The sequence below is a fragment of the Bos indicus x Bos taurus genome, chromosome 2, assembly GCF_003369695.1.
Source record: "Bos indicus x Bos taurus breed Angus x Brahman F1 hybrid chromosome 2, Bos_hybrid_MaternalHap_v2.0, whole genome shotgun sequence".
In the NCBI taxonomy this organism is placed as follows: domain Eukaryota; kingdom Metazoa; phylum Chordata; class Mammalia; order Artiodactyla; family Bovidae; genus Bos; species Bos indicus x Bos taurus.
Window position 1 is genome coordinate 124,787,945 of NC_040077.1, and position 26,669 is coordinate 124,814,613.

Consider the following 26,669-nt stretch of genomic DNA (forward strand, 5'->3'; position numbering starts at 1 on the left):
CGCAGAAGAGTCACGTGGTCGCTGGGCCGGGGAAATGGCGGCTCCAGGAGAGAGCGGGGCTTCGGGTGGAGGAGGCAGCACGGAGGAAGCATTTATGACCTTCTATAGTGAGGTAAACACGGAGTGAGGAATGGCGGCACTGGGGCGACTCCGCCCGGGGCTATCCTCCCAGTGGGAGAAGGCAGTGATCCTCCTGGCCTGGACCGTTGGGCGGCCCCTCCTGTCTGGCCTTTTCGGCGGTGGGGGACTTAGGGTGTGTGTGTGTGTCTCCTCCTGATACTGCAGGGGGGATCCCCTGGAAAACTAAAAAGGGGCGGGGGTCTGACGTTTGTGAGGAGGCGTCGAGTTTGGCCAACGAAGTGCTTGGGCGCGCGCAGAGTTCCCCAAGTTCGCGTAGTCGGGTGCTTTCTGCAGCTGGGAGATTGGGTCTACCTGGGGGCGAGTTAAACGGCTTGGTCCCCGTTTGTATTCAAAACGGAAGCACTCTCTACTCTTAGTCCTCTGTAGTGAGTTTTAGTAGTAGTTATTTCTGCCATTCGAGAATGCTAGGTATTGTGCATCATGCCATGTAGGCACTGTCTCCATTTTACAGATGACATACCTGGAGGTTTAGGGAGGTGAAATAATTTGTTCAGGGTCTTAGAGCAGATAATAGTTTGGTATCATGTTAGGACGGGAGTAAGTTTGGTTTGAGACTTATTTACTGTCGGTATCTCCATCGGGCCCTGCGTAGTAGTTACTCAGTGAGTATTTGTTGAGTGAATGAATGAATGAGTGGATGAATGAATAAATGAAAGAAAAGGATGGTTCTTGGAGTCATAGGACCTCGGATTGGATTTTTGGATGGCTGTTAACATGACTGTGACTGAATTCTTTCAAGCCATTGATTTTGCTAATCAATTTTCACGTTTGTAGAACGAGGTTTATTATTAAAACAAGAGTTTTAATGAGGGTTAAAAGAAAGCTTCATAAAATATAAAGAAGAAGCTACTTTATAAAAGTTAAAAACAAGGCTGAATGTGAACTTCTTTAGCTTGGCGTGGATTTGAGGAATGGAGTTGCTCTCTACCTGGCTGTGATGTATTCAGAGTTAAGCACCGTGTTAAATTCACCTTTTATCTCTGGTATTTGTAACAGTGCTCGCTACATAGTTGGGCTTCCCTAATGGCTCAGACGGTAAAGAGTCTTAACTGCAGTGCGGGAGACCCGGGTTCCATCCCTGAGTCGGGAGATCCCTTGGAAAAGGAAGTGGCAACCCACTCCAGTATTCTTGCTCCGAAAATTCCATGGATGGAGGAGGCTGTCAGGCTACCGTCCGTGGAGTCGAAAAGAGTCGACACGGCTGAACGACTTCACTTTTGTTACATAGTAGTTTCTCCGAAATAATACATTGTAAAACAACGTAGTACATCCACTTATAGTCTACTTTCAAAATGCCTAATTCACTTTGAAGTGTTAATTTGCTGGTAGCAGTGTTTTCTGGTGGCTCAGATGGTAAAGAATTTGCCCAGCATCTGCTGGTTATACAGAAGACCCGGGTTTGAACCCTGGGTGGGGAAGGTCCCCTGGAAAAAAAGAATGGCTACTCTCCAATATTCTTGCCTGAAGAATTCCATAGACAGAGGAGCCTGGCGGGCTACAGTCCATGGGATCGCAAAGAGTGGGACACGACTGAGCAACTAACAATAATGAGTACTGAACAATTATAGGGGAACTTGTTTTAATTTCTTAATTTTTTTTTTAAAGCAATCCTGGTTTGTTTAAATTTTAATGTCAGTTTCATCTGTGAGCTGTATTGCACAGATGACTGTTTTTTGTTTTTTTTGTGGGATGGAATATTTTCTCCTGGGGGCAGTGACTTATGACTGTTTTGCTGTAGTTTGCTCTCATCTTAGCTACCCAGCAATTATGAACAGAAGGGTTTTCATGAAATGAGTTATATGCTCATGGGCTATGGGTTTCATATTAGGTACTGTACAAACATCATGGGTGTCTGATTTTCCCTTTTGTGGCCCCATTGAAATGAGCCGTATCTCTTATGAAACTCCAGCAGTGCTAGAGCTTGCCCTTCAGACACTTTTTTTTTTTTTTTTAATCTACACATTCACTGGCATGGTTTGTTTAATGAGAGAAAATGCCTAAAGGAGGACCATTTAATCATCATTCAACTAATGTTTGTTGAGCACCTGGTATGCACTTCGCCCTGTATTGTTTAGCTCCTTGGAGAAATGGTAGTTGACAGCAGAAAGAAGAATCCTGTCTTCATAGGGCTTTCATCTTATAGAGAAGGCTAAATAATGAACAGATGTACAATATAGTGTTAGGTAGTGGTAAGTGCCATGAGGAAAAATGAGACTGGGAAAAAGAGAGTATGGTGGAAGGTGGGGAGTGGCGTGCTGTTTTACAAGAGTTAAGAGGGAAGGTGCTGAGAAGGATTAGCTTTTCCTGTTATTGAAATCCTTTCCAACTCTGTTTTGGCCATAGAAATAAAGATAGTATATATAATATGCCAGAGGTTCATTCCAACTAAAATTTCAGTTCTGACAGTGGCACCAAGGATGTTTTTCTGGGGCTAGCCTGGTGCTTGTTCTCCTTGGTATCGTGTTCAGGTCAGGGATTTTCCTATTAGAGTTAGAAAGATAGAGTTATTTGCTCCCTCCCATGTATTTTTTAGGTGTACTTTTTTTAGTGTCTATTTCAGTGTAATTGTATTTTTCCTTTCTTAAAAAGTTGTGAATTAAGTTTGAACATTCACAAGTACATCTTCCATCGTTAGAGTAGAAACTCTTTGAAGGTAATAGCTGTGACATATTTATTTTTGAATCTTCTTGCTCCCTGCTCTGGAGTCAAACTGTTGGGGTTAAAATTCTGGTTTATAACTTGAGTGATTGGGCAAAAATCTGAGTGGTTACAAAAAAGTTGAGTGGTTACAAAAAAGTTGAGTGGTTACAAGTCAGTTGACCAAACTCTTAGATTTGTTATCTGAAAAATGTGGATAATGGTGGTACCTACCATAAGGGATTGTTGAGAAGAATGAACACCTGTAAAGGTTTTGTAATTTCACATTATATTAAAAGTCAGTAATTTGTAGCTGTTGTAATTATTCCTAAAGTGTTTAGCAAAGTACCTTGAACATGTAGACACGCAAATAAATGTTTACTGACCATGTCAGTGAGTTATTATTGAGATGACAATTTACAGTTCATTACTGAGCTTTACTAATGAGGTTTTTATTCCCTTTATTTTAGGTGAAACAAATAGAGAAGAGAGATTCAGTTCTAACGTCCAAAAATCAGATTGAAAGATTGACTCGTCCTGGTTCCTCCTACTTCAATTTGAACCCGTTTGAGGTGAGCCGTCTGATGTTAATGTGGCCTGCAGTAAGGAATTTTACCTAGCTGTGGGCAGACTTACTTCAAACACACACCTAATTGGTACTGTGCATAGTTGGAATTGAACTTGGGTGGCTTTATTGTGAGCAGAGCTTGCTGTCATCTTTTAGTAACCCAGATATATATATAGATTTATTTTCAGGTGTGATGGAATAGCTAGCCTTGGTAAATTTAGGGTCTTTGATTTAATTTATTTGTTAAAACTTTCCTGTTTCACCACGATAAAATAACTCAACAAGCAAAAAATGATCATATGATTATAGACAGGCATGTAAACTTTTGAATTTCCTTAGTTTTATAACTTCAGACGTTTCCTGATGGTAAAAGTAAATCATGTTGTTATAAAAATTAGAAATATACAAATAGCAAGAATAGTCATGTATAATTCCATCTAAGAAAACAGCTGTTTATTAAAAAAAAAAATTTTTTTTATTTGAAGTGTAGATTTTTTTTTTTTAAGTATTATTTATTTATTTGGTTGCACTGGGTCTTCATTGCCGCGAGGGGTCTTTCTCTAGTTGTGGTGAGTGGGGACTACTCAATGAAGTGTGCAGACTTCTTGTCATAGCGGCTTCTCGTTAGATTCAGTTTATGCAATGTTGACAAGAATAGCACAGAAGTGACACTGCATTGTCTCTGTCACCTGTAAAGTGGAACATGATTTTGATTTAGCCTATTACTAGTGATGTTAAGTTGATCTCTTAAAGAAGTGCCTGCTAGGTTTGCTTATGAAATTAGCTTTTTCCCCCTTTCTAGGAACACTTTGAGAATGTGTGAATATACTGTCCTTGTCGAGGTTTCAGTTTATTCATTTGTCAGTGTAGACTTGGGGTTTCCTATTTTATTCAGTGGGTTATGATTCAATATTATTTATTCTGATGCTCAGATATCCCAGATTTGACCAGCAGGTTACTTTTAAGCCCGTGCTTGCCTTTTCTTTTTATTTAATCATTCTTTGATTTATAGGCACTCTTGTACTTCTCTGAACCCAGCCTTGAATTAACCATTTCTTTGAGGATCTCTTGAACTCCTTTTAATGAAGAAGGATATTTAGAAGTCAAGATTTGGGTGCTGAGCATACCCATTGCCATTGTCGTTACTCCCAGGCCCTGTTGGTAGATAGGGCTAAGGCGTGTGTGTGTCTGTGTGTACACACACATACATGTATTACATAAAAGTTCAACCCAACACCACAGGGTTTATTCTAGGCCGTTTTTCTTCCAGTGTTCATAGTTCCCTTCTCTGATAGCAGTCTGGCTCCTGTTATCTTAAAGTACTGGTATTTTATTTATGCATCTGGCTGCCTCGGGTCTTTGTTGTGGCACACAGGATCTTCACTGCGTTGTATGGAATCTTTGGTTGCGTTGCATGGGCTCTCTAGCTGTGCCACGCAAGCTTGGTAGTTGTGGCACTCAGGCTTAGTCGCTCCTTGGCCTGTGGGAACTTAGTTCCCTGATCAGGGATCAAACCCTTGTTCCCTGCATTGCAAGGCAAATTCTTAACCAAGGCCCTCCCACTGTCTCTAATATATATGTTTACTTAATTGATCCCCGTGTATGAATCTGATCTCCCATCCCTTCCCTCGTGTGAATGCCCTCCTCTCCCTGCTTCACTCTCACACCAACCCCAGGTTGCCTCACGATGCAGAAACCCTTCTCCCCACCTCTGAACTCTCAACTCCACTGCCAGGTCACCTTCGCTGTGGGTGTGGGTCTCACCTGGCTCTGCCCTCCGTGCCTGCCCTCCAGCTGCTGGGAACTGTCTTCATCCTTCCTGCGTCCGGCATCCTCCCCACCAGGCAGGCATCCTTCCTGTCCTGCTCTGGCTTTGACACCCCGTGTTAGGCTACCTTCCTCTGGGAACACCCTCGTCACCTTTCTTGGGTTCTGACTTCATACTCCAGATCACTCCCTGCGTGGAGGTCCTCTTCACTCTGCTCATGTTCCAGCTCTCTGTGCCAGTAATACCTGGGCTCCTGGTCCCAGTTGGGCTGCTCTGTTACTTTGATGCCCTCTTCCATGGACACCCACCTCACTGTGCCTCGGCTTGCACACCCCATGCTAGGCTTGGGTTTCACGGAGATGTCCTTGTTGGGCTCCTGCACTCTGTGCCCATCTATATTGGCAGTCTCACCCTGCTTAGGTTCTGACACCAGGGGGCAGGCTGCCTGTCCATAGAGATGCCCTCTTCAACCCACTTTGGCACTTCCTGTCGAGTTAGCCTTCTGTGGATGCTCTTCTCACCCAGCTTGGGTTCCAGCACCATGTGACTGGCTGACACTCCTCCTGGGGTTCCTGTCTTCTTTGTCCCAGGTAGACTCTGACGCTCTGCTTTGGCCATCTTGACTTCCTACCCAAAGTAGATGTCTACTTTGCTTGGTCCCACTTAACATATTTGAAAGAGAAGAAGAAAATGAAAAAGCTGAAACTTAATCATAACTAATCATTAATTAAGCATAACTTAACTGATCATTAATCATTTAGTTATGATTTTGGGGAGGACAGAGGGGAAGATGATATATTTGAAACGTGATAAAAGAATCTGACGGTATATCCATTCTGTTGTATTTTAAATTGAGATAGTATATACTGTGAAAAAAGTGAAAGAGGAGAGTGAAAAAGTTGGCTTAAAGCTCAACATTCAGAAAACGAAGATCATGGCATCTGGTCCCACCACTTCATGGGAAATAGATGGGGAAACAGTGAAAACAGTGTCAAACTTTATTTTTTGGGGCTCCCAAATCACCACAGATGGTGATTGCAGCCATGAAATTAAAAGATGCGTACTGCTTGGAAGGAAAGTTATGATCAACCTAGATAGCATATTGAAAAGCAGAGACATTACTTTGCCAACAAAGGTCCGTCTAGTCAAGGCTATGGTTTTTCCTGTGGTCATGTATGGATGTGAGAGTTGGACTATGAAGAAAGCTGAGTGCCGAAGAATTGATGCTTTTGAACTGTGGTGTTGGAGAAGACTCTTTGAGAGTCCCTTGGACTGCAAGGAGATCCAACCAGTCCATTCTAAAGGAGATCAGTCCTGGGTGTTCTTTGGAAGGAATGATGCTGAAGCTGAAACTCCAGTACTTTGGCCACCTCATGCGAAGAGTTGACTCATTGGAAAAGACTGATGCTGGGAGGGATTGGGGGCAGGAGGACAAGGGGACGACAGAGGATGAGATGGCTGGATGGCATCACCGACTCCATGGATGTGAGTTTGAGTGAACTCCGGGAGTTTGTGATGGACAGGGAGGCCTGGTGTGCTGCGATTCATGGTGTTGCAAAGAGTCGGACACGACTGAGCGACTGAACTGAACTGATACTGTGAAAGGGAATCACTTGATTGTATAGCTTACCCCTTTATTCATTAAGCTAATTCCTGTTTTCTGTGGAGATCTGATTGCTGAGGAGTAACATTGTTGGGACTAGGGTGAATGCTAGGATTTTGCTCTCCTGCCAGTTAATGTGGTTCTGGAGGTGGAACTTACTGCTCCATAGCTCCTGTCCTGGTTGTAGGAAGTGTGTGTGAATGTGTAAAGAATACGGTAAGGTTGACACACTTGAGGAGGTGCAAGGTGGTGTTTAAGTTTGTAGGACTCCATGACTGTCCATTAGAACTTTTGTCTTTTCTATTTTTTTACAAATACGCTGGCCACTTTGTAGTACGATGTCATCGTCGTCTCTTTAAATTGAAGTGTAGGTGATGTTCAGTGTTGTGCTAGTTTCAGATGTATAGCAAGGTGAGTCACTTGTGCATATATGTGTGTGTGTGTGTGTGAATATATATTCTTTTTCAGATTCTTTTCCATTATAGCTTATTACAAGGTACTGAATATAGCTCCCTGTGCTGTATAGTAGTAGGTCCTTGTTGTTTATCTGTTTTATATATAAAAGTGTGTATCTGTTAATCCCAAATTCCTAATTCATCCACTCTCCACCCTCATTGTCTTCTTGTAAAGTTGATTTTTGGCCCTAAGTCAGGATTAGGTATTCCTAGAAATTTAGGAAATCTTTCTGTTGAGGGGAAAAAAAAATCTTGTTTAGAAAAAAATCTTCAATTTAGGGAAATACTTCTGTTTCTTCATGCAACAACTCGAGACATCTAAATGAAGCAGACTTTTCTCCAGAAGTAAGCAGACTGGTCTTTCCTAGTAAGAAGTGATGTCATAATAACTGTCCTGTTGGCTGTAAATTGAAATGTGAGTAGTCGTCCAGTGTACCATTTTACTGAGCAGCAGGTAGAAGAGGGATGCTGAGGGGTTTTATTACAGGAATTCTAATCCACAGGGCATTCCCTGCCCCCGCCTCCTGCCATTAGTGCAGCTCCCTATTTGGACATATTTCTAACCTTCAGCTATTATCCGAGCATCTGTCTCTTATGCATCCTAAGAATGTCTCCTCCCCCACTTCTTTCATAAGCTTAGATGAATCTCTGCTCCTGCTCAGTCCTGCCTTCTTCATGTTCCTTTTTTCTGTTTAACTTTAAAGCCCCAGGAGGCAGCACCACAGACTTGTGTTTTCTGTTTATCTTGTTTGGCACTTTGGAAAGAAAGATATTTGTCTCACAGGACTCTGGAACTTGCGCATTATTCACAGGTCAGAGAGTTCAGATATGACCTAAGACTGGATTTCTCTTTCAAGCAGAAGATCCTAAAGGTGACAGTTGCACTTTATTTGAGTTCAGGAACTTATATTGATGTAAATGCCACAGTCAAGCGTTTTCATTTCTGTGTGATGATTTATTCACTCGCTGAGGTCCAAGACTGTGGATTTTTCTTTGCAGCATCTCCAAAGCCTGAGACATAGTAGGAGCTCAGAAAAATCTTCCAAGAGTCTGAACAGACCTGTGTGCTTCCTTAGAGTCATACTGATTGACATAGTATTTATCATTTTGGTAAGAATTACTTGTGACTTGTCTGTTCCTTCCTTTGTGGACCTTAAATTCCAAGAGAACAGTAGTGAGCACAGTATCTAGCAATCCCAGTTGCTTATACATTTGTATTGAATGTATAAACTGGCTTCAAAGAGGTTTGGGCTGGTATAGGCCTGTTGTCTTTACTGTTTCATGGCTACATATGGCACCTGCAATGCTTAAAGATAGGAAAGGAGCTGGATTAGCTAACTTTGAAGGCACTCAGTGAATGTATGTCGCAGTGATCAGTGTTTGTACGATCTGAGTCTTGGAAAAATAACTTTGGCATGTGTGTGTCGGTATGTGTCTGTTATACATTTTTGTTGTTGTTTAGTCGCTAAATCATGTCCACCTCTTCTGTGACCCCGTGGATTGTAGCCCACCAGGCTCCTCTGTCCATGGGATTTCCCAGGCAGGAATACTGGAGCAGGTTGCCATTTCCTTCTCCAGGAATCTTCTCAACCCAGGGATCGAACCTGTGTCTCCTGCATTGGCAGGTGGATTCTTTACCACTGAGTGACTGGGAAGCCCTATATTTATACATACCCCATCATTTTTGCCAGATCATCTGAAAGTAAGCTGTAAACATTGATGCTTCATGCCTAAGTATCTTAGCATGCCTCTTCTCCAAACAAGAACACATTTCCACATAACCACAACACTATTACCACACCTAGGAAAGACCACATTACTGCAATTCAGTAAACATCATCAGGCATAGAGTCCACACTCAAATAACTCTAATTGTCCTAAAAAAAAAAAACACCCAAAACCCTAAGTTATAACTGTTTTAGTTTTTAACCTGGGAACCAGTCAAGGTTTATGAAATACATTTGGCATGATTGGTTCTAGATTGTAGCTTTATTGAGGCTTTTTTTTTCTTTTTTGTGAAGGCAGGATGATTTCCATCCTTTCACGTTCATCTGAACACCTTTTTGGGTGTGCTGGACTTCCATCTGTTTGCTCCAATGCATTCCTTTTTTTCAGAACCAGGAAAGGTAGGGTTCTTTAAATATTTGTGTGTGTGCAGTTATCTCCCTTTGTCTATAAATCTCATTTAGCTGCATTTTTCCTTTTGAGTGACTCCCCCCACCCCCAATTCCTTTCTCCTTTGGGGTGGTATGGTGGGGCACACTCATTCTTGAAAAGTCTTTGTTTTAAAGATTTTCCTTTTCCCTCATCCACAGTTGTATGCCTGATATTTGAGAATTGGTATTCTAAAGAAGTCTCTTGAATGTAGGGGTGATTCAGCTTCCTTGCCTACCAATAACTCTGCTGCTGTAGGTGGGCTGTTTGAATGTTTGGACAGCTTGCTATAAATCTTGACATTACTTGTTGTCAAGTTTTTCTGAGACCCTGTAAGCATCTGACTAAGTTTGGCAGATTATTTTTCAGTTTTAACTTCTTTGGTATGTATTTTTCATTTCAAGATTTTTTTTTTCTCTTTATCCCCTTTAATGATAGATCATCAGTTCTATTAACCTCAAACACACTTATAGCTGACCTCTGTCATCTTTCCTAACCAGGCATCTCAAGCTGTAATATGATTCAGATCACCTGGGGATCTTGTTGAAATCTTGATTCTGATTCAGTCACACTGACGTTGGGGCCTGCTCTTCTGAATTTCCAACAGACCTTCTCACCCTGTGCCCTTTAGCCCTTCCTTACGCCTTGAATACTAAGTAAATAAGTAGATACTATGTTGAATCTATGGAGTAAACTGTGAAATCATCTGGTTTAATTGTATTTCTTATAATGAACCCTTCTTTAAAAAACTGTGTTTATGATAATTTAAAAAATGTTTTCCCTTATTTATCTTTGCATTTCTAAGTGTATAGCAGCATGTTCAGCAGGTAGTAGCTACTGTGTAAATGTTTGAATGAATCTATGTTGTGGTGGTGGGATCAAAATCCTTGATGAGGAATGTCAACACCAGGATACCCAGGGTTGGAGAAGAATGATAAAATTTGTTTTTAAACCGTATTGAGCCCAAAATAACAGATCTTCCCGCCATTTCACTGTGCACTAGTTCTGCTGAGCTGGAATCGGAGTTTCCTGGAGTGAGCCCCAGGCGTTGCTCTCAGGTTTCCACTCCGGGTTGAGAACCATTGAGCTGTGTAAATTTTAACATGGAGCCAAGTCGCATTTCTGAATTGAGGTGAAAATCAGGATATATTTAAAGTGATGAAAGGGAAGAACTTCCAACCAAGAATATGCTACCTGGCAAGACTCTTGTTCATATTTGACAGAGAAATCAAAAGCTTTCCAAACACTCAAAAGTTAAGAGAATTCAGCACCACTGAACCACCTTTACCACAAATGCTAAAGGAACTTCTCTAGGCAGGAAACACAAGAGAAGGAAAAGACCTACACAAAATAAACCCCAAACGATTCAGAAAATGGTAATATGATCATACATATTGATAATTGCCTTAAATGTAAATGGATTAAATGCACTAACCAAAAGACAGACTGCCTGGATGGATGAACACGTGTGCATGGATCTCCACTTACCACATCACTCTACTTAAGCCTCCAAATTGTATGTAATAATTTTATAAATGTTTCCATTATGGCTTGCACTTGTAATTATCTTTTATTTAGTTTATTGTGAAAACTGATAAACATCTTTTACTGTTGTTATAAAAATCAGATAGTCTTGTGGGGGGGTGCTTTATTTGAAAATCAACAGTTTTCCCTCATTTAAAAAAACAAACAGGTAGCCAGCCTAATTATTTCCTTGTTGAGTTGCTATACTTTTTCCACATTTGCAAAGATAAGTTAGAGGGTGGGTGCTTTTCTTAATGAAAAGGAGTGAATGAAGGAGGAAGGCAGCATTTTTCTCATGGTCTGGAAGCATGTACTGGTTATAGTGTAATTTATTATTTTTCTGATGGAGTGAAAGTAACCACTGAATTAATTGAGAACCCTGAAACACTGTCACTGTTACTCTGTTACAGGTTCACTCATTTCTCTTTCTTGAACATTTTTTAAAACTGTTCTACAACACTGACAACTGTTAGATGCCAATTATAATTATTGGGGATCTCTTAAACCTATAAATTTTTAAAATCTCTTTTACAATTTTGATTTTAATTCTTCCAGGTTCTTCAGATAGATCCTGAAGTGACAGATGAAGAAATAAAAAAGAGGTTTCGGCAGGTATGGTACTGTATTCCTGTAATAGGTGGAGTTTGAGCCTTTTGAAAATGTGTTGAGCACATGATTTTCTTAGGACTTAACTGTTACAACTTTTGGGTGAAATTTTAACTTTTTTTTTTCTTCAATTTTGTAATTCTTAAAAAAAATTACAGTGACTTAATCTTAAATAATTGAATGACCATAGCTTACCTATGATTGGAGAAGGAAATAGCAACCCCCTCCAGTGTTCTTGCCTGGAGAATCCCAGGGACAAGGGAGCCTGGTGGGCTGCCATCTATGGGGTCGCACAGAGTCAGACACGACTGAAGTGACTTAGCAGCAGCAGCAGCAGCTTACCTATGAATAGGATGAATTTAACATCCAGATAGAATCTCTCCAGCCCCTTAATTAAGAGCGGGAAGTACAAGATAGAGTAGAAAGCTTTCACGAAGTCATACTGTACAGTACTTACCAAATCCCCTGGCTTCTAGGAGAGAACATGTTAAATGATTCATAGTAGTGATTTACTTTTAAGATCCCATTCCTCAATAATTCTATCTTTTGTGAACCTATATGAATACTCAAAAGATACCTGATTTAATATAAAGAGTGCTTTCAGAAAGTTCTCTCAGAAAGGAGATCCAAGACCTCTGATTATTACTCATTCTAATATTTAATAACTCAGACTGTAGAGTTTATAGTGGCCTTTTAAAACACTCTTCCAGTCTGGGGCTTCTCTGTTGGATCAGATGGTAAAGAATCTGCCTGCAGTGCAGGAGACCTGGGTTCGATCCCTGGGTTGGAAAGATCCCCTGGAGAAGGGAATGGCTACCCACTCCAGTATTCTTGCCTGGAGAATCCCATGGACAGAAGGGCTGGACGGTCTACAGTCCATAGGGTCACAAAGAGTCAAACACAACTGAGCGACTAACACTTTGACTTTCAGTCCAGTTTTGACAGCTGAGTAACCCCCAGCATTTTCCTGTATGAGCTGAATAATCATACTCCCTCTAATGTCTTTGGAAATTAAAATTTCTTTATATTTCATGCCTTTAAAATTTCTTTTTTCTTCAACTTACATCTTTTATATACTTTATTTTAAAAAGTTGTTTTTTGGCCTCACTGTGAAGGATGGGGATCTTAGTTCCTCCACCAAGGATCAAACTTGCACCCCCTGCAGTAGAAGCATAGAGTCTTAACCATTGGACCACCAGGGAGTTCCCTGTGATTGCTTTTTCAATACAGCTATTGCCTTTCCATTGCTGACTCGTAATTATCTTCAGATCTATTATTAAGCCAAGGTGTTTTTAATCTTTGCCTACCCAGTCATTTCCCATGATATAACTTGATAGTTTTTTTTGGTTCCTGAGTTCTACTCTGCACTTATGTTCAGCGTTTGCCTCTTTTTCTAAAATTTCTAGTTTTCTAGTGTAGTACATTAGCAGTTTTCCCCAGTTAAATAAGCATTTATTCAAATTCATAGTCAAAACTTTTAGACTATTTATGTAACAATACAAAGAACTCAGATTTTTTATTTAGTTGTTAATAGGCCCTAATAGTGGAGAAGGCAGTGGCACCCCACTCCAGTACTCTTGCCTGGAAAATCCCATGGACAGAGGAGCCTGGTAGGCTGCCGTCCATGGGGTCGTGAAGAGTCGGATACGACTGAGCGACTTCACTTGCACTTTTCACTTTCATGCATTGGAAAAGGAAATGGCAACCCACTCCAGTGTTCTAGCCTGGAGAATCCCAGGGACGGATGGCCTGGTGAGCTGCCGTCTATGGGGTCGCACAGAGTCAGACACAACTGAAGCGACTTAGCAGCAGCAGGCCCTAACAGTTAAGAGTCTGTGCTGGAGCTGTATGACTTGAGTTTCAGCCTTGGCTATACCTCTTACAAGCACTGTGAGCTCTGGCAACTTACTTTCAACTTTTCTGTGCCCTGTTAGCTCATTTGTAGAATTCATGTAACACTAGTGACTACCTTGGGATTGTTAATAAGGATTTGAATGAGTTACACACAAGCAGTTAGAATAGGTCTTCTTTATGTGCTGTTGTTTATGTGTATTGGTATGCTAAGTTCTTTACTTGCATTATCTCATTTCATCTTTACAACAATCAGTGATCTAAAGGTATATAGTATTGTCCCACTTACAGAGGAGGAAACTGAGGCGGAGATTAAGTGAACTGTTCAAGGTCTCACAGGTAGTTGGTGGTTGCATTTGGAATTGGAACCCAGGGTTCTGGCTCCAGTAGTGCTGGGCTTAGCATTAGATGCCCACTTGCTTTCATCCCAGCGCAATCCCTGTGTTCAAGCTGTTTCTGTCTTTCAGTGACAGGTCAGTGGTTCTGAAAGGGTCACCTGTGGAGGTTTTGTTTTTAATTTTTTAGTCATAAGAAGTTTTAATTATATTTTAAAAAGAAAGAATAAAACAATGAGAGCCCATATATTCACCTTCAGTAGCTGTGTATTTTTGGCTGAATTGTAAATTACAGACACCATGATACTTAATACCTAAATACTGAAGCAGTTATCCCACCAAAGTAAAAGAGGACATTTTCTTTTTTCTTTTTTAATAGGAGTATAATTGCTTTGCAGTGTTGTGTTTCTGCTGTACAACAATGTGAATCAGCCATAAGTATACATATATCCCCCCCCAAAAGGACATTTTCTTGTATAACTGCCTGTCGCACCTAACAAATCAACACCAGTTCCTTTGTATAATATCATCTGATACCCAGTCTGTTGCTGTGTTATGCTCAGTCATGCCTGACTCTTTGCCACCCCATAGACTGTAGCCTGCCAGGCTGCCCTGTCCATGGAATTTTCCAGGCAAGAATACTGGAGTGGGTTGCCATTTCCTACTCCAGGGGATCTTCCCGACCCAGGGAAGGAACCCACATCTTTTGTGTCTGCTGCATTGGCAGGCGGATTCTTTATCACAGAGCCACCTGGGAAGTCTGTGATACACAGTCTAGTAGAGATTTAAAAGAGATTTAAAAAGTACAGATGCCTGCAACTCATTCAGAAGGTCTCAGGCTGGAAAGTAGACCTCTGTATTCCTAAAAATCTTTACAAGGTTCAAGCATAGCTGGAACTGAGAGCTACTGCTTCATATTAGAAATTCTTTCAGGAAAGAGGTGATATCTCAGACCTGTTTAATCCTCTTTAGTGCTCCATACGAGAAACATAAAAGGAACTTGGTACTTTTCATTTTTCCCTTCCCTCACCCAAAGTATCAGAGCATCTTCATGATGCCAGGCTGATATTTGTTCTCAACTAGCTGTTTTCCACCTGTGTGCATTTACCTGTTGATATTTGAATTTTATTAAGGACTAATATAATACCTCTGGGCATTTTATGACATTTATTAATTTGTAAAAAAATGCTTCTGGCTAACTGTTTTTGCCCTAGTATCTTAGAGCTTTTGGTTTTAGAGAGGTGCAGTGCCGGTGAAGAGTTGCTAAATGTTCCTCTTACTGAAAAACTAACTTTTCTCTGATTATAGTTATCCATACTGGTGCATCCTGACAAAAATCAAGATGATGCTGACAGAGCACAAAAGGCTTTTGAAGGTATTTGTAAATTTACCTGCTTGTGAGTAACATTCTGTCAATGCTAAGGACTAATTGTTCCTAGTCCTGGATCAAGAAGAGAATGTTGTAGTTTTGTCTTCTGGTCATGAAGAAGCTGTGGTTTTCAGAATAGTTGTCATTCAAAGCAGAATGTTACTGTTTAGAAATAGGCCTTAACTTTGCTTAGTTAAAACTTTTGTGTGCCAACAAAGACTATTTCTGCGTAGGCTCATTTTTTTTTTTTCCTTTGAACATAAAAAATAATTGGAAGAATTTGATCACTGAATTAAATCTAGATATGGTGTAATTAGCCTTGAGTGCATATTTAATTTTCTTCCAAGGCTCTCAAAGAAAGTCATTGCCGTAGTTGTATGTTTTTAAATTAGTGTAACAACAGTAAATAATTTAACAAAGTAGGGAATGCTTTTAGATGGCACAAGTCCATTTGCACTGCCTGAGTAGAGTTCAGACTTTGAGAGGGTGTTTGCAGAAACAGTTAATTTCAATGTTTTGCATTAGCTGTGGACAAAGCTTACAAGTTGCTACTGGATCAGGAACAAAAGAAGAGGGCCCTGGATGTAATTCAGGCAGGAAAAGAATACGTGGAACACACCGTAAGTATTTATAGTGCTGCTATGTTTACAGGAAGTATTAGTGCGCCTTGGGCACCCTGCAGGAGGGTGAACGTTACTGTTGACATAGCAACGCCTGCCTGGCCTGACTGCCCCTGCGGTCTCCGCTTCTTTGCGGTGGCTGTGGTCATGCACAGTGCGTGCCTGAAGCTGGCCTTCACTCCTGGCGCTGAGGGTGCGTGGCCAAGACGCTGCACCTACCTCTTCCCCTAGCACTCCTGTATGTGGAAAGCTCTTCTTGTCCTCTCGGCACTGTGCCCCGTTCTGAGAGTGCAACAGTAGAGCAGCCATGCTGCTGCTTGGCCCTGGACTGTTACCCTTGTCTCTGTGGAAGAGCTGAAACAGGGGCTTGAGAAAGTCTGGCAAGGGCATATAAGTACATTTTTACAAAAAAATAGGAGGTACATGTCTGTGTTAATAGCAGGGTTGGGAAGGACTCAGCTGAAATGAATTCAGTTATAGCTGGCTGTATTTTTTTGCAATACCTAAATCTCCTGAGTGGTAGGAAGTGTTAATAAACTATCTTAACTATTTTCTAACTAGCTATCTTAAGAGAGGTCTTCATTTTAATTTTTCGCCTGCTGGGGCAAAACTTTTGAGGCTGTTTTATAAGGGCAGTTTCTATTGGGAGTGAATATAGATGTGACCTTTTATTTGAAGAGCTTTGGTATCTATAACAACTGTATAACCAATCATAGTGATGAGGCCAGTTTAGATGAAGGAAATGAGTAAAAAGAAGAGACAGACTGCCATAATTGTGTCTTGTTGGTCAGACACTGGAATTCGAGGGCCAGATTCTGGTAGACACCCAGGAAAGGACCTGACGATTTGTCCACTAATTATTGTAATAGTTACCCTTCCTCTGTATTTTGCCTGTAAAGGAGCTACCACTCTCAGGCTGTCTGACCACAGGGTGGCAGTAGGGCCTTTCTGAGCTTGGAAGGCACTTGGCGTTTTGCTGGACTGAATGGTAATTTATTGGAGTAAATGCCATTCTTATGTGAATGGATATATTTATTTTCTGGGGGGATCTCAATGGTGGCCAAAATGATGTGAAAATTGTTGGTTTAAGAAAGTTTCCCCGTGACAGTTACCCAGAATGCAGGTGTAGAAATGCCAGAAAACAGTCACATTTGATGCCACAAATTCTGTAGCTTCTTTAAAACTTGAAAGATCTACTTTCTTTGCTGTAAACACATAACCACAAGCCCTGAAAGATAGATGCATAATCTGTTCAATGTGTCAAAGACTCTTTGGATCTGGCCTGGGATGTGAGTTGGGGACAGCGCCCCTGTTTGTCCCCCGGTGTTGGATTTTAGATGAGGTTGGAGAAGGGACCCTGGTTCCTTTTTTTCTTCGATTGCATTGCTGGTTTGGAGGGGAGGCAGGGGCTTATCTTTTTTCAATGCAGACTTTTTGTTACAACTGTAGAAAAGCGCACACATCATATGTGTGCAGCTTAATGGATATTCTCAAAGTATAAGTGCTCATTTTTTGATGGAAAAAAAATTCTTTTTAGGTGAAAGAGCGAAAAAAGCAATTAAAGAAGGAAGGAAAGCCTACAAATGTGGAGGAGGATGACCCTGAGCTGGTAGGTTCAAAACGGGAAAGGCCACATCCTCTCGTGTGAATGCTTCACAGCCGGTGGGTTAAAGAGAGGGAGTTGTGAAGACTGATGCGCGCATGCTGGAAGCAGTTTACCTTAAAATATTAACATGTACATTCATTCTGCCTTTTGAAAAATCCAACTCTTTGGGGGACAGAGGACTACGGCTTTTCCTTTGAGGATGTGTCTGCTTGTTGGAGCTCACGCTTGACTTCATAAAACATGCAAAGCATCGTCCATAGTTCCTGTTTTTAATTACTCCTGAAGAACATTGCAAACTGCAGTACCTATGAAGCAGACCAAGAGCAGAATCCTAGATTGTTGTTTTCAGATACCTCACCTGTACCTTGAATTCAACAGCAGTTATTTTTAGAGTCTTATGTTTGACTCTTTCTAAAGCATTCCACTTGGTTTTAAAAGAACCAACAAGGGCGTCCCTGGTGGCTCAGTGGTAAAGAATCCACCTGCCAGTGCAGGAGACTTGGGTTCGATCCCTGATCTGGGGAAATCCCACAGGCCTCGGAGTAACTAAGCAGGTGTGCCACAGCTACTGAGGCTGGAGTTGTAGAGCCCAGAAGCTGCAATTGCAGAGCCCACGCGCAGCGGCTGCTGAAGCCTGCGTGCCCTGGAGCCTGTGCTGTGCAACAAGAGAAGCCACCACAGTGAGCAGCCCATGCACTGCGGCCTGAGGGTAGTCCCTGCTCACCACAGCTAGAGAAAAGCCCATGCAGTAAGGAGGATCCAGCAAATAAACACACCAACAAACATTTGTTTTTATAACCACATTCATCAATTTCTGTGATGTTTTAAATCACCTAAGTACGGTGCAGTTGCAGCTGGGATAGTTAGCTTGGGGAGCAACCACAGTGACTCTGGGTGCACAGCTGTCTACCAGCTGTGGGTACCCGTTGTGCTTCAGGTTATAATATGCTTCCGGGGAAATGCCAAGCATCGGTCGATCCTGTGGGCTCTTCAGTGGGGATTGGTTAAGAGAGAGATTCTACTTATATGTTTGTGTCTCATTGCCTCACTAGCCTGGAAGATTTCAGGTCATCTTAATCTTGCCTCAAGTTAGGTCAAGTAACTTGACCCACGTGCTTATCTTAAAAGATTCATAGAGGGGCAGCTGTCTTGCTAGGGCTGCTTCCTATCAGCTTCTTCCATCAGCAGCTCGTCCCTGCTTCTGTGTGGTAGGTAACACTGCTTCTTGAGAACTGTTAGGCCATCTTTTCCGCTGAATTTTGGGTTTACTCCATTTTAGTATTGTAGTTTTTTCTCCTCAGCCCTACTTTCCCTTCTCTTTATCCTCTTTAGTCTTTTCTGAAGACTCTTATATATTCCTTGGTCCTTCTCTGTTGTTAAGAACCTTAACTTTTTTTTAGTTATTCCCCTCCCCCCACCGATTCTAAAGGAGCGTATGCTAATGATAGAAAAATCAGAAAAAGCAGATAAATACAAAAAAATTAAAACCACCAGAAACGGTCCATCCAGGAACTTTTAAAAATATTGAAATATTCCTGTGGCTTCCATCGCCTCTTTCATTGTCCTTGTTAGGGACTGGAGTTTGCCAGCATTGCTTTCCTTGAGCGCTGCCTGGCAGGTAACAGTGTTTGGAAGTGATAGTAATTGAGGATTCCTTTATTCCCCTTTTTCTCCATATATCACCCTTTACTCTAGTGTTTTTGAATTTAGGATATAAACCCTCTGAAATCTGCATGATGGGTAATTTTTTATATTTCTTTGTGTATTGAAAATATACAAAGTGTTTATATTATGTTACAAATATAATATGGTGTTATATGTTTCTGTCAACGTGTGAGTCAGAATACAAGTTCAACTGCGTGCAACTGAGACCCCAAATGATGGTGGTTTGAACGAGTCGGTGCCCGTTCTCTCCCCAGTGTAGTCGTCTTTGGGAACATGGCTGCTGGACTGTGCGATTCTAGGGCTCAGTGTCCTTTCTGTAGCTCTGCCACCAAGTGTGTCGACTTCATTCTCGCAGTCCAGGAGATGTGGTCACCCCTCACGGCAGGGTAGAAGGAGAGGCCAGGAAGGAAGAGGTGTGCTCCCTCCAAGAACATTCCAGAAAGTAGCTGCATCACTTTTCCTCACAATTCATTCACTGAAACTTCAGTTACATGGCCACAACTAGCTACAGAGAAGCCTGGGAGATGCAGCATTTATGCTGGGTGGCCATGTGCCTTGAGATAAGGGATAGTGCCAGAAGGGGAAGAGATAATGGGGTGAGGATGGGGATAACTAGTAGCTCTGCCTCAGTCGAGAGACTTCCGGGACCAGTCTGCTTTATGGCACCTGCGTATCTCTAGTTGTACCTCAAGTGGTGCCTCACTCAGACTAATTATAAAATATATGTACAAAGAAAAATTGGAGATTATTTTTGCAAGTTGGAAAGGGCCCTCTGAAATTTCAGTGGTTCTGATAAGCAGGTCGAGTTACTTTTGTTTTCCTCATTGATGCTTTTTTTACCAGAGCAAGGCTCCTCTGTATCATCCCCATGTGGAAGAGTTCATAGACGGATGTGTTATTTATCTCCCAGGAGAGAGCCAGCATCAGTTTTTCCTTGTTGGTCTAATTTGCTTTTGTCCTGGGCTCTATAAAAAAATTTAATTCAAATTGCTGATAAAATATTTACTTTACTTTTTTTTTTTTTTGGTAGTTCAAACAAGCAGTATACAAACAGACAATGAAACTCTTTGCTGAGCTGGAAATTAAAAGGAAAGAGAGAGAAGCCAAAGAGATGCATGAAAGGTATATATTGGTATATTTGTTTAATGTTAATGTTAAGTCACTTGCTCAGTCGTGTCCGACTCTTTGCGACCCTGTGGACTGTAGCCACGAGGCTCCTCCATCCATGGAATTCTCCAGGCAAGAATACTGGAGTGGGTTGCCATTTCCTTCTTAAGCCATGTCTAAATACCTAGAGTAACCAAGATGGTCTTTGGGGATTTTTCTGATGCAGCAATTACTCTGCAGTACATCATTTAAGTACTTGAAATAGCAAAACTTTGGAATCACTAGGGTAAGGAATTCTGTCTGACTTCTGGGAAATGTTGAATAGGTTTGTTCTTAGGGCGTTTATAATCAAGAGTGCCGTGTGTTTTCTTCCTGATTTCCTGGAGTGATGATGTTCAAGCTGGTTTTAGAAAAGGCAGAGGAACCAGAGATCAAATTGCCAACATCCGCTGGATCATGGAAAAAGCAAGAGAGTTCCAGAAAAGCATCTATTTCTGCTTTATTGACTATGCCAAAGCCTTCGATTGTGTGGATCACAATCAACTGTGGAAAATTCTGAAAGAGATGGGAATACCAGACCACCTGATCTGCCTCTTGAGAAATTTGTATGCAGGTCAGGAAGCAACAGTTCAAACTGGACATGGAACAACAGACTGGTTCCAAATAGGAAAAGGAGTTCGTCAAGGCTGTTTATTGTCACCCTGTTTATTTAACTTATATGCAGAGTACATCATGAGAAACGCTGGACTGGAAGAAACACAAGCTGGAATCAAGATTGCCGGGAGAAATATCAATAACCTCAGATATGCAGATGACACCACCCTTATGGCAGAAAGTGAAGAGGAACTCAAAAGCCTCTTGATGAAAGTGAAAGTGGAGAGTGAAAAAGTTGGCTTAAAGCTCAACATTCAGAAAACGAAGATCATGGCATCCAGTCCCATCACTTCATGGGAAATAGATGGGAAAACAGTGGAAACAGTGTCAGACTTTATTTTTCTGGGCTCCAAAATCACTACAGATGGTGACTGCAGCCATGACATTAAAAGACACTTACTCCTTGGAAGGAAAGTTATGACCAACCTAGATAGCATATTGAAAAGCAGAGACATTACTTTGCCAACAAAGGTCCGTCTAGTCAAGGCTATGGTTTTTCCAGTGGTCATGTATGGATCTGAGAGTTGGACTGTGAAGAAGGCTGAGCGCCAAAGAATTGATGCCTTTGAACTGTGGTGTTGGAGAAGACTCTTGAGAGTCCCTTGGAGTACAAGGAGATCCAACCAGTCCAATCTGAAGGAGATCAGCCCTGGGATTTCTTTGGAAGGAATGATGCTAAAGCTGAAACTCCAGTACTTTGGCCACCTCATGTGAACAGTTGACTCATTGGAAAAGACTCTGATGCTGGGAGGGATTGGGGGCAGGAGGAGAAGGGGACAACAGAGGATGAGATGGCTGGATAGCATCACTGACTCGATGGACGTGAGTCTGAGTGAACTCCGGGAGTTGGTAATGGACGGGGAGGCCTGGTGTGCTGCGATTCATGGGGTTGCAAAGAGTCGGACACGACTGAGCGACTGATCTGATCTGAGGCCAGAGCCTTCTGTGTGAATAGTGGCTGCAGTTTTGGTGAGTATTTAGTACTGTGCAGTGCACTGTTTTAGAGTGTACTTACTGCCCTAAAGGATGATTTGTCTTCCTCATCAGAAATCTTAAGGCTGGGGCTTCCCTGATGGTTCAGTGGTTAGAACGCCATGCTTTTCACTGCTGAGGTAGTCTGGTTCGATCCCTGGTCAGGGAACTAAGTAAGATCCCAGAAGTCAAGCAGTGTGACCAAAAAAAATAAAAATAAAAAAATCTTGAGGTTAATTTAGTTTACATATTTTGTATTGTTGATTGGTGTTCAGCAATAACTAGGTTTTGTTAGTTGGGATTGTGTGAAGTGGCTTGTTTGGGGATAGGGTTTTGTGCAGAAATCCTCTTGAAGGAGAACTTTTGCTGTTGTGATGGTCACTGTCACAGAAGTAAGGTGGCCTGGCTTCTCGGGATGGATTTGTCAGGGTCTGAGCCCAGAACCTCCGGTTAGTGTTGGCTGGGCTTTGATGACCTGATCTGTCCATCTCTGTAACGGCAGTGCCTGTATTTTGCCCCACAGCCCCGCCCACGGTCTCATCTGCGTGTTTTAGAATGAGACGTTCATGAAGTGCTCTGAGCTCTTTCCAGGAGAACCCTAAGGAGTTGGCTGACTTTGTATGCTGGCTTCTGTGGGGAAGATGCCTAACTTGTATGGTTAACAGAGTCTCCAAGTACCATCTAAATCCTGTGGTTTGGTTTTCCCTCTAGGAAGCGACAACGGGAGGAAGAGATTGAAGCTCAAGAAAAAGCCAAACGAGAAAGGGAGTGGCAGAAAAATTTTGAGGTAAATTTCCAAGGTGACGGGGGACTTTTATTCCAGAGGGAGAAGGCTTCCCAGCTGAGAAACTTGATTGCTGGGCAGTCCCAGGACTGCCTGGGGCAGACTGTCAGGGAGACTGTGGGGAAGAGTAGGGGCTTTGGGGACCAAGTCCTGGCTCAGCCGCCTCTCTGCTCCGGAGCTTGTTGGCAGGGTTGTGACAGGCACAGCTGCCAAGTGGGCTCAAGACAGTGGGTCACACATTTAATTTAGGGATAAATGTGGAGCAGTGCCCCACTTAGAGGTCTGTGAGTAGAACCCGAGGTTCTTGTAACCCCTGGTGTCCTGCCTGCAGAGAGACTTCGGGCTTGATTCCTCTTTGACATCCTGGTTCATCCTTCAGAGGCTCAGCCCAATTTCCTGAATTGAGCCACATTTGGTCTTATCTTCTGTTAACATTTAGGATTCAGGGTAGGGATAGGCTAACCAGAGATGCTGGCTTTGTTTCTGTCCCGCCAAATGTGTGCAGAGAAAGAAAATGAGAAGGCCCCTCTGTAAGGGGAAGGATTCCTGTGGCCCTCCCAGCACAGCTGGCCGGGCATTATGCTGATTTCACACCTCCAGCCAAATTTTAAGGGGCAGAAGGAAGGTTTGGGGGAAAGAGTGACTGTACTGTTGGCCAGACAGGTGGCTTTGAGCAAAGGATGCAGCCTCTGAGCCCTGGTGTCTTGGTTTGTGAAGTGGCATGACACACCGCAGCTTTTTGTGAGGGTTAGAAATGTTATTGTTCAGTCACTAAGTCGTGTCTGACTCTGCATCTCCACAGACTGCAGCACACCAGGCTTCCGTCCTCCACTGTCTCCCAGAGCTTGCTCAAGTTCATGTCCATTGAGTCGGGGATGCTATCTAACCATCTCATCCTGTCATCCCCATCTTTTCCTGCCCTTAACTTTTCCTAGCATCAGGGTATTTTCTAGTGAGTCAGCTCTTCACATCAGGTGGCCAAAGTATTGGAGCTTCAGCTTCAGCATTAGTCCTTCCAGTGACTGTTGAGGGTTGATTTCCTTTAGGATTGACTGGTTTGATCTCCTTGCAGTCCAAGGGACTTTCAAGAGTCTTCTCCACAAGAGTGCTTCTCGTCAGCACAATTCGAAAGCATCAGTTCTTCAGTGCTCAGCCTTTTTGTTATGGTCCAACTCTCACATCCATACGTGAGGATTAGAAATAGCATGCGCTGTTATTAGAAATAGCACTAAATATTTAGGCCAGAGGTCCCCAGCAAAGGATAGCCTCATTGTCATGAGTTTTACTTGTCTCTTCCTCCTTTTCAGCTTGTGGCTTCTCCTGCCTTCTAGGGGGTGGTATGACTCTTTCTTGGGCCCATGGAAGTGGGGGGAAACCTCTGCTTTGTTATACTGTGATTATTCCAGAGGACCAGGCCAGGTCAGCATACAAGGGGGATGGCAGAGCAGGTGTAGCCCTTCCTGTCTCCAGCTGGTTTTCTCACCTCAGACCCCTTTTGTGTTTAGGAAAGTCGAGATGGTCGCGTGGACAGCTGGCGAAACTTCCAAGCCAATACGAAAGGAAAGAAAGAGAAGAAAAACCGGACCTTCCTGAGACCACCAAAAGTAAAAATGGAGCAGCGTGAGTGACCGCCAAGGGTCACGGCCACAGAATCCTCCCCAACTGTCTCCCTCCTGCTTTGAAGGACTCATTCTTTCCTCCCATTTTCACCCCAACATAGAGTAGTATTTGCTTTTTAGTCCATTTTGTTTTCAGTACAATTTAATACCAATCAGAGTAATTCTTTTGTACATTGAAATGAGGGGCTCGGTTTAAAAAGAAACCTCCCCCGATCCTCACCCCCCAGACCAACTGGGACCGGAAGGTGCTGCCTTCTCTTCCCACAGCCTGTAACTTAATGTTTTGTACTTCACTGAAGTGTGATGGTTAGAAGCGTCGTGTGTAGTCTGTGGAAATCATCCAGTTAAACACACTGCTGACACTGGTGTTGCCGTGACTTCAGAGACAAGCCTGGGCCACCTTAGGAAGCCCCCTCGCTTCAGTTCCTTGCTTCTGGGCGTGGCGTCCTTCGAAGCTCCAGATCAGATGGGAAGGCCACCGGCACCCAGAGTGGTCACTGGGCGCCCCGATGTCCCTGGAGTCCGGCATGTGCTTTCCCATCTGACTGGCCAACCCGCGTGGCATGAGGCTCCAAGCCACCCGACCTGTTCACTTTCCAAAGAGCTAGCCGTGCTCCATCCCGTACCGTGGTGTCCTCGCCTGTCTGCATTTGTTAGTGGTAATATTCTGTATGTGTAATAAATTTTTATACCCTAACCACTCACGTACTATTGCTCAGGTGTTATTCCACGGGTGGGTCTCTTGTTGGGCTTGGCCCAGCTGCAGAGTGCTTTGGATTTGGACAGACCTGGTTTCTGACCACTTACGTGCTGAGCCCTAGTTTTTTTCACCTGCAAATGGGAATATAGATCACTGGTTACTTTTAGGGAGGATTAGCTACAGCTTATATAAGGTAGCTACCATAGTGCTCAGCTGGTGTTGCCAGTGTTATTTCTATGAGATGAAAATACTGATTCTTTTGAGGATTAAATGAAATAGTGTATGGATGCATCTTGTCAATGGTATATATACTCTGGTGTCCTGCTGGCTGAGAGAGACAGGACTAGCCCTTGGGAGGGACAAAGGAGAAAGAAAGCTGACACCTGAAATGTGAAGATAGAAACTGGGCGACTTGAAGCTAGACTTTGACAAAGTTGTGCAGTAAAGAGTCCAGTAATCGCCGAGGTGTGATGTCTGGTAGTGTCAAGAGATCCTCCAACTTGTGACTTGCTTCTCTGTGGGAGGGGACAGAAGCTTGGGCGTCTTACTGTCCTTCTAAGTGCAGCTGAGCCCAAACTGCAGGTGACGAGACCACCAGGGTGGCTGGGTGGGGTGCAGAGAGGAAACTTGAGTCACCCTGTGGAGTGACCCGTCTGAGGCAATGCTGCCCCCCCTGCGCTGGGAACATCCGTATTGCCCCCTAGCTTGAGCGCCCCCACCTCACTCCAGGATGGGTGTGTACTTGCCCACCCCTTCCCTGGAGGTTGTGTGGTGGTCACAGTTCAGCTGGCTTTTGTAAGCTCGTGAGGACCAGGCCCTGTCTTTGTCCCCAAGGAGGCTGTGTCAGTGATCAGCTCCAGGTATGCTTGTGAACCCAACAAATATGCTGGCTTAGAAGTAAAACGTGAACGCCATGGGCCCTTGGCACTGACCTCATCTTCCTGGAGCGTGTGGGTGGTGAACCGGCATGAAAGGTTCGTGTGCATCCACCCTCCGAGGAGGGGCCCTTTGATCCTGTTCTAAGTAGTTGGGAGTGCTTCCTGGAGGAAGTGACCTTTTTGAAGTTGGACACAAATGGGGCCTATCTTCTCACAGAAGTCTGGCGGCGGGCTGTCTCCGGGGTTGTACATGACCTCAGCAGTGCCACCGAGGAACCTGGCTCTTCCTTGGCCTCCCCTCTCTCCTCTCAGAAGGACTCATCACCTTACAGCTGCAGCGCCTCAGGTGGTGGCAGCACACACACCTGCTGCCGAGCAGGAGTCATTCCAGCAAGCAGAACTCCCCCGAAGGCGCCATTGGCCCAAAAGCGCAGTGTGGCCACCTCTAACTGTAAATCTGGGAAAACAGCAAAGGAGAATGGGCAGCCCATAGATCAGGGTGTGCCCTTGGGACTGGATACCTACTATTTCCAGTAAAGTCTTGTTGGCAAGAAAGGAAGAAAGGCAGATTGACTGGCTTAGGACAGGACTTGAGGGGAAGATGTTTCCATCAGAGGGAATGGTGTGTGCAAAGCCCTGGAGGGAAGAGTGTAGAAAATTCATGGAACTGAACACCCTTTTGTCATGCCTGGAGCAGAGAAGTGGGGCGAGGTGAGACGAGAGAGATCAGAAAGTCAGAAATTTGGGTTTCAGCCACGACATCCTCTTTTCCCAGATGGACTAACGCCTTTCCATTTCCCTTCTGGCACAGGGTAGCCACAGACCCACTTGGGAGGTCAGCAGTGGTCCCAGCCCATTCCCATAACCCTGCTCAGAGCAATCTTTTCAACGATGACTTTTCCTGAGAGAGAGGTGCGTTAGGCACTAAACCAGCTATGTTACTCAGGCCAGGCATGGCCGTGGCAACTGGTCCAGCCCCTTCATCCGTGAATAGTGGAAGGGGCTCCTTGGGCAGGAAAGGCGGGCTGGAGGCACGCCAGGGTCCAGAAAGAA

The 26,669-nt window shown here is 43.3% G+C and overlaps 1 protein-coding gene across 1 annotated transcript; it reads left to right on the forward strand.

Annotated features, from left to right (window-relative positions):
* Positions 1-2: 2 nt before the first annotated feature.
* Positions 3-24,742, forward strand: DNAJC8 (DnaJ heat shock protein family (Hsp40) member C8). The gene is made up of 9 exons (XM_027518904.1): positions 3-112; positions 3,249-3,350; positions 11,406-11,462; positions 14,951-15,017; positions 15,537-15,631; positions 17,169-17,240; positions 19,933-20,024; positions 22,347-22,422; positions 23,925-24,742. The coding sequence occupies exons 1-9, from the start codon at positions 35-37 to the stop codon at positions 24,045-24,047; spliced, it is 762 nt and encodes a 253-aa protein (XP_027374705.1). The 5' UTR covers positions 3-34; the 3' UTR covers positions 24,048-24,742.
* The last annotated feature ends 1,927 nt before the right edge of the window (positions 24,743-26,669 follow it).

Excerpts from the sequence above, each read along its gene's own strand:
- DNAJC8 (XM_027518904.1), top strand. The coding sequence starts at position 35 with ATGGCGGCTCCAGGAGAGAGCGGGGCTTCGGGTGGAGGAGGCAGCACG. Across the intron at positions 113-3,248 it reads TTATGACCTTCTATAGTGAG|GTGAAACAAATAGAGAAGAG; the intron begins GTAAACACGGAG and ends CCTTTATTTTAG. Across the intron at positions 11,463-14,950 it reads TAAAAAAGAGGTTTCGGCAG|TTATCCATACTGGTGCATCC; the intron begins GTATGGTACTGT and ends CTCTGATTATAG.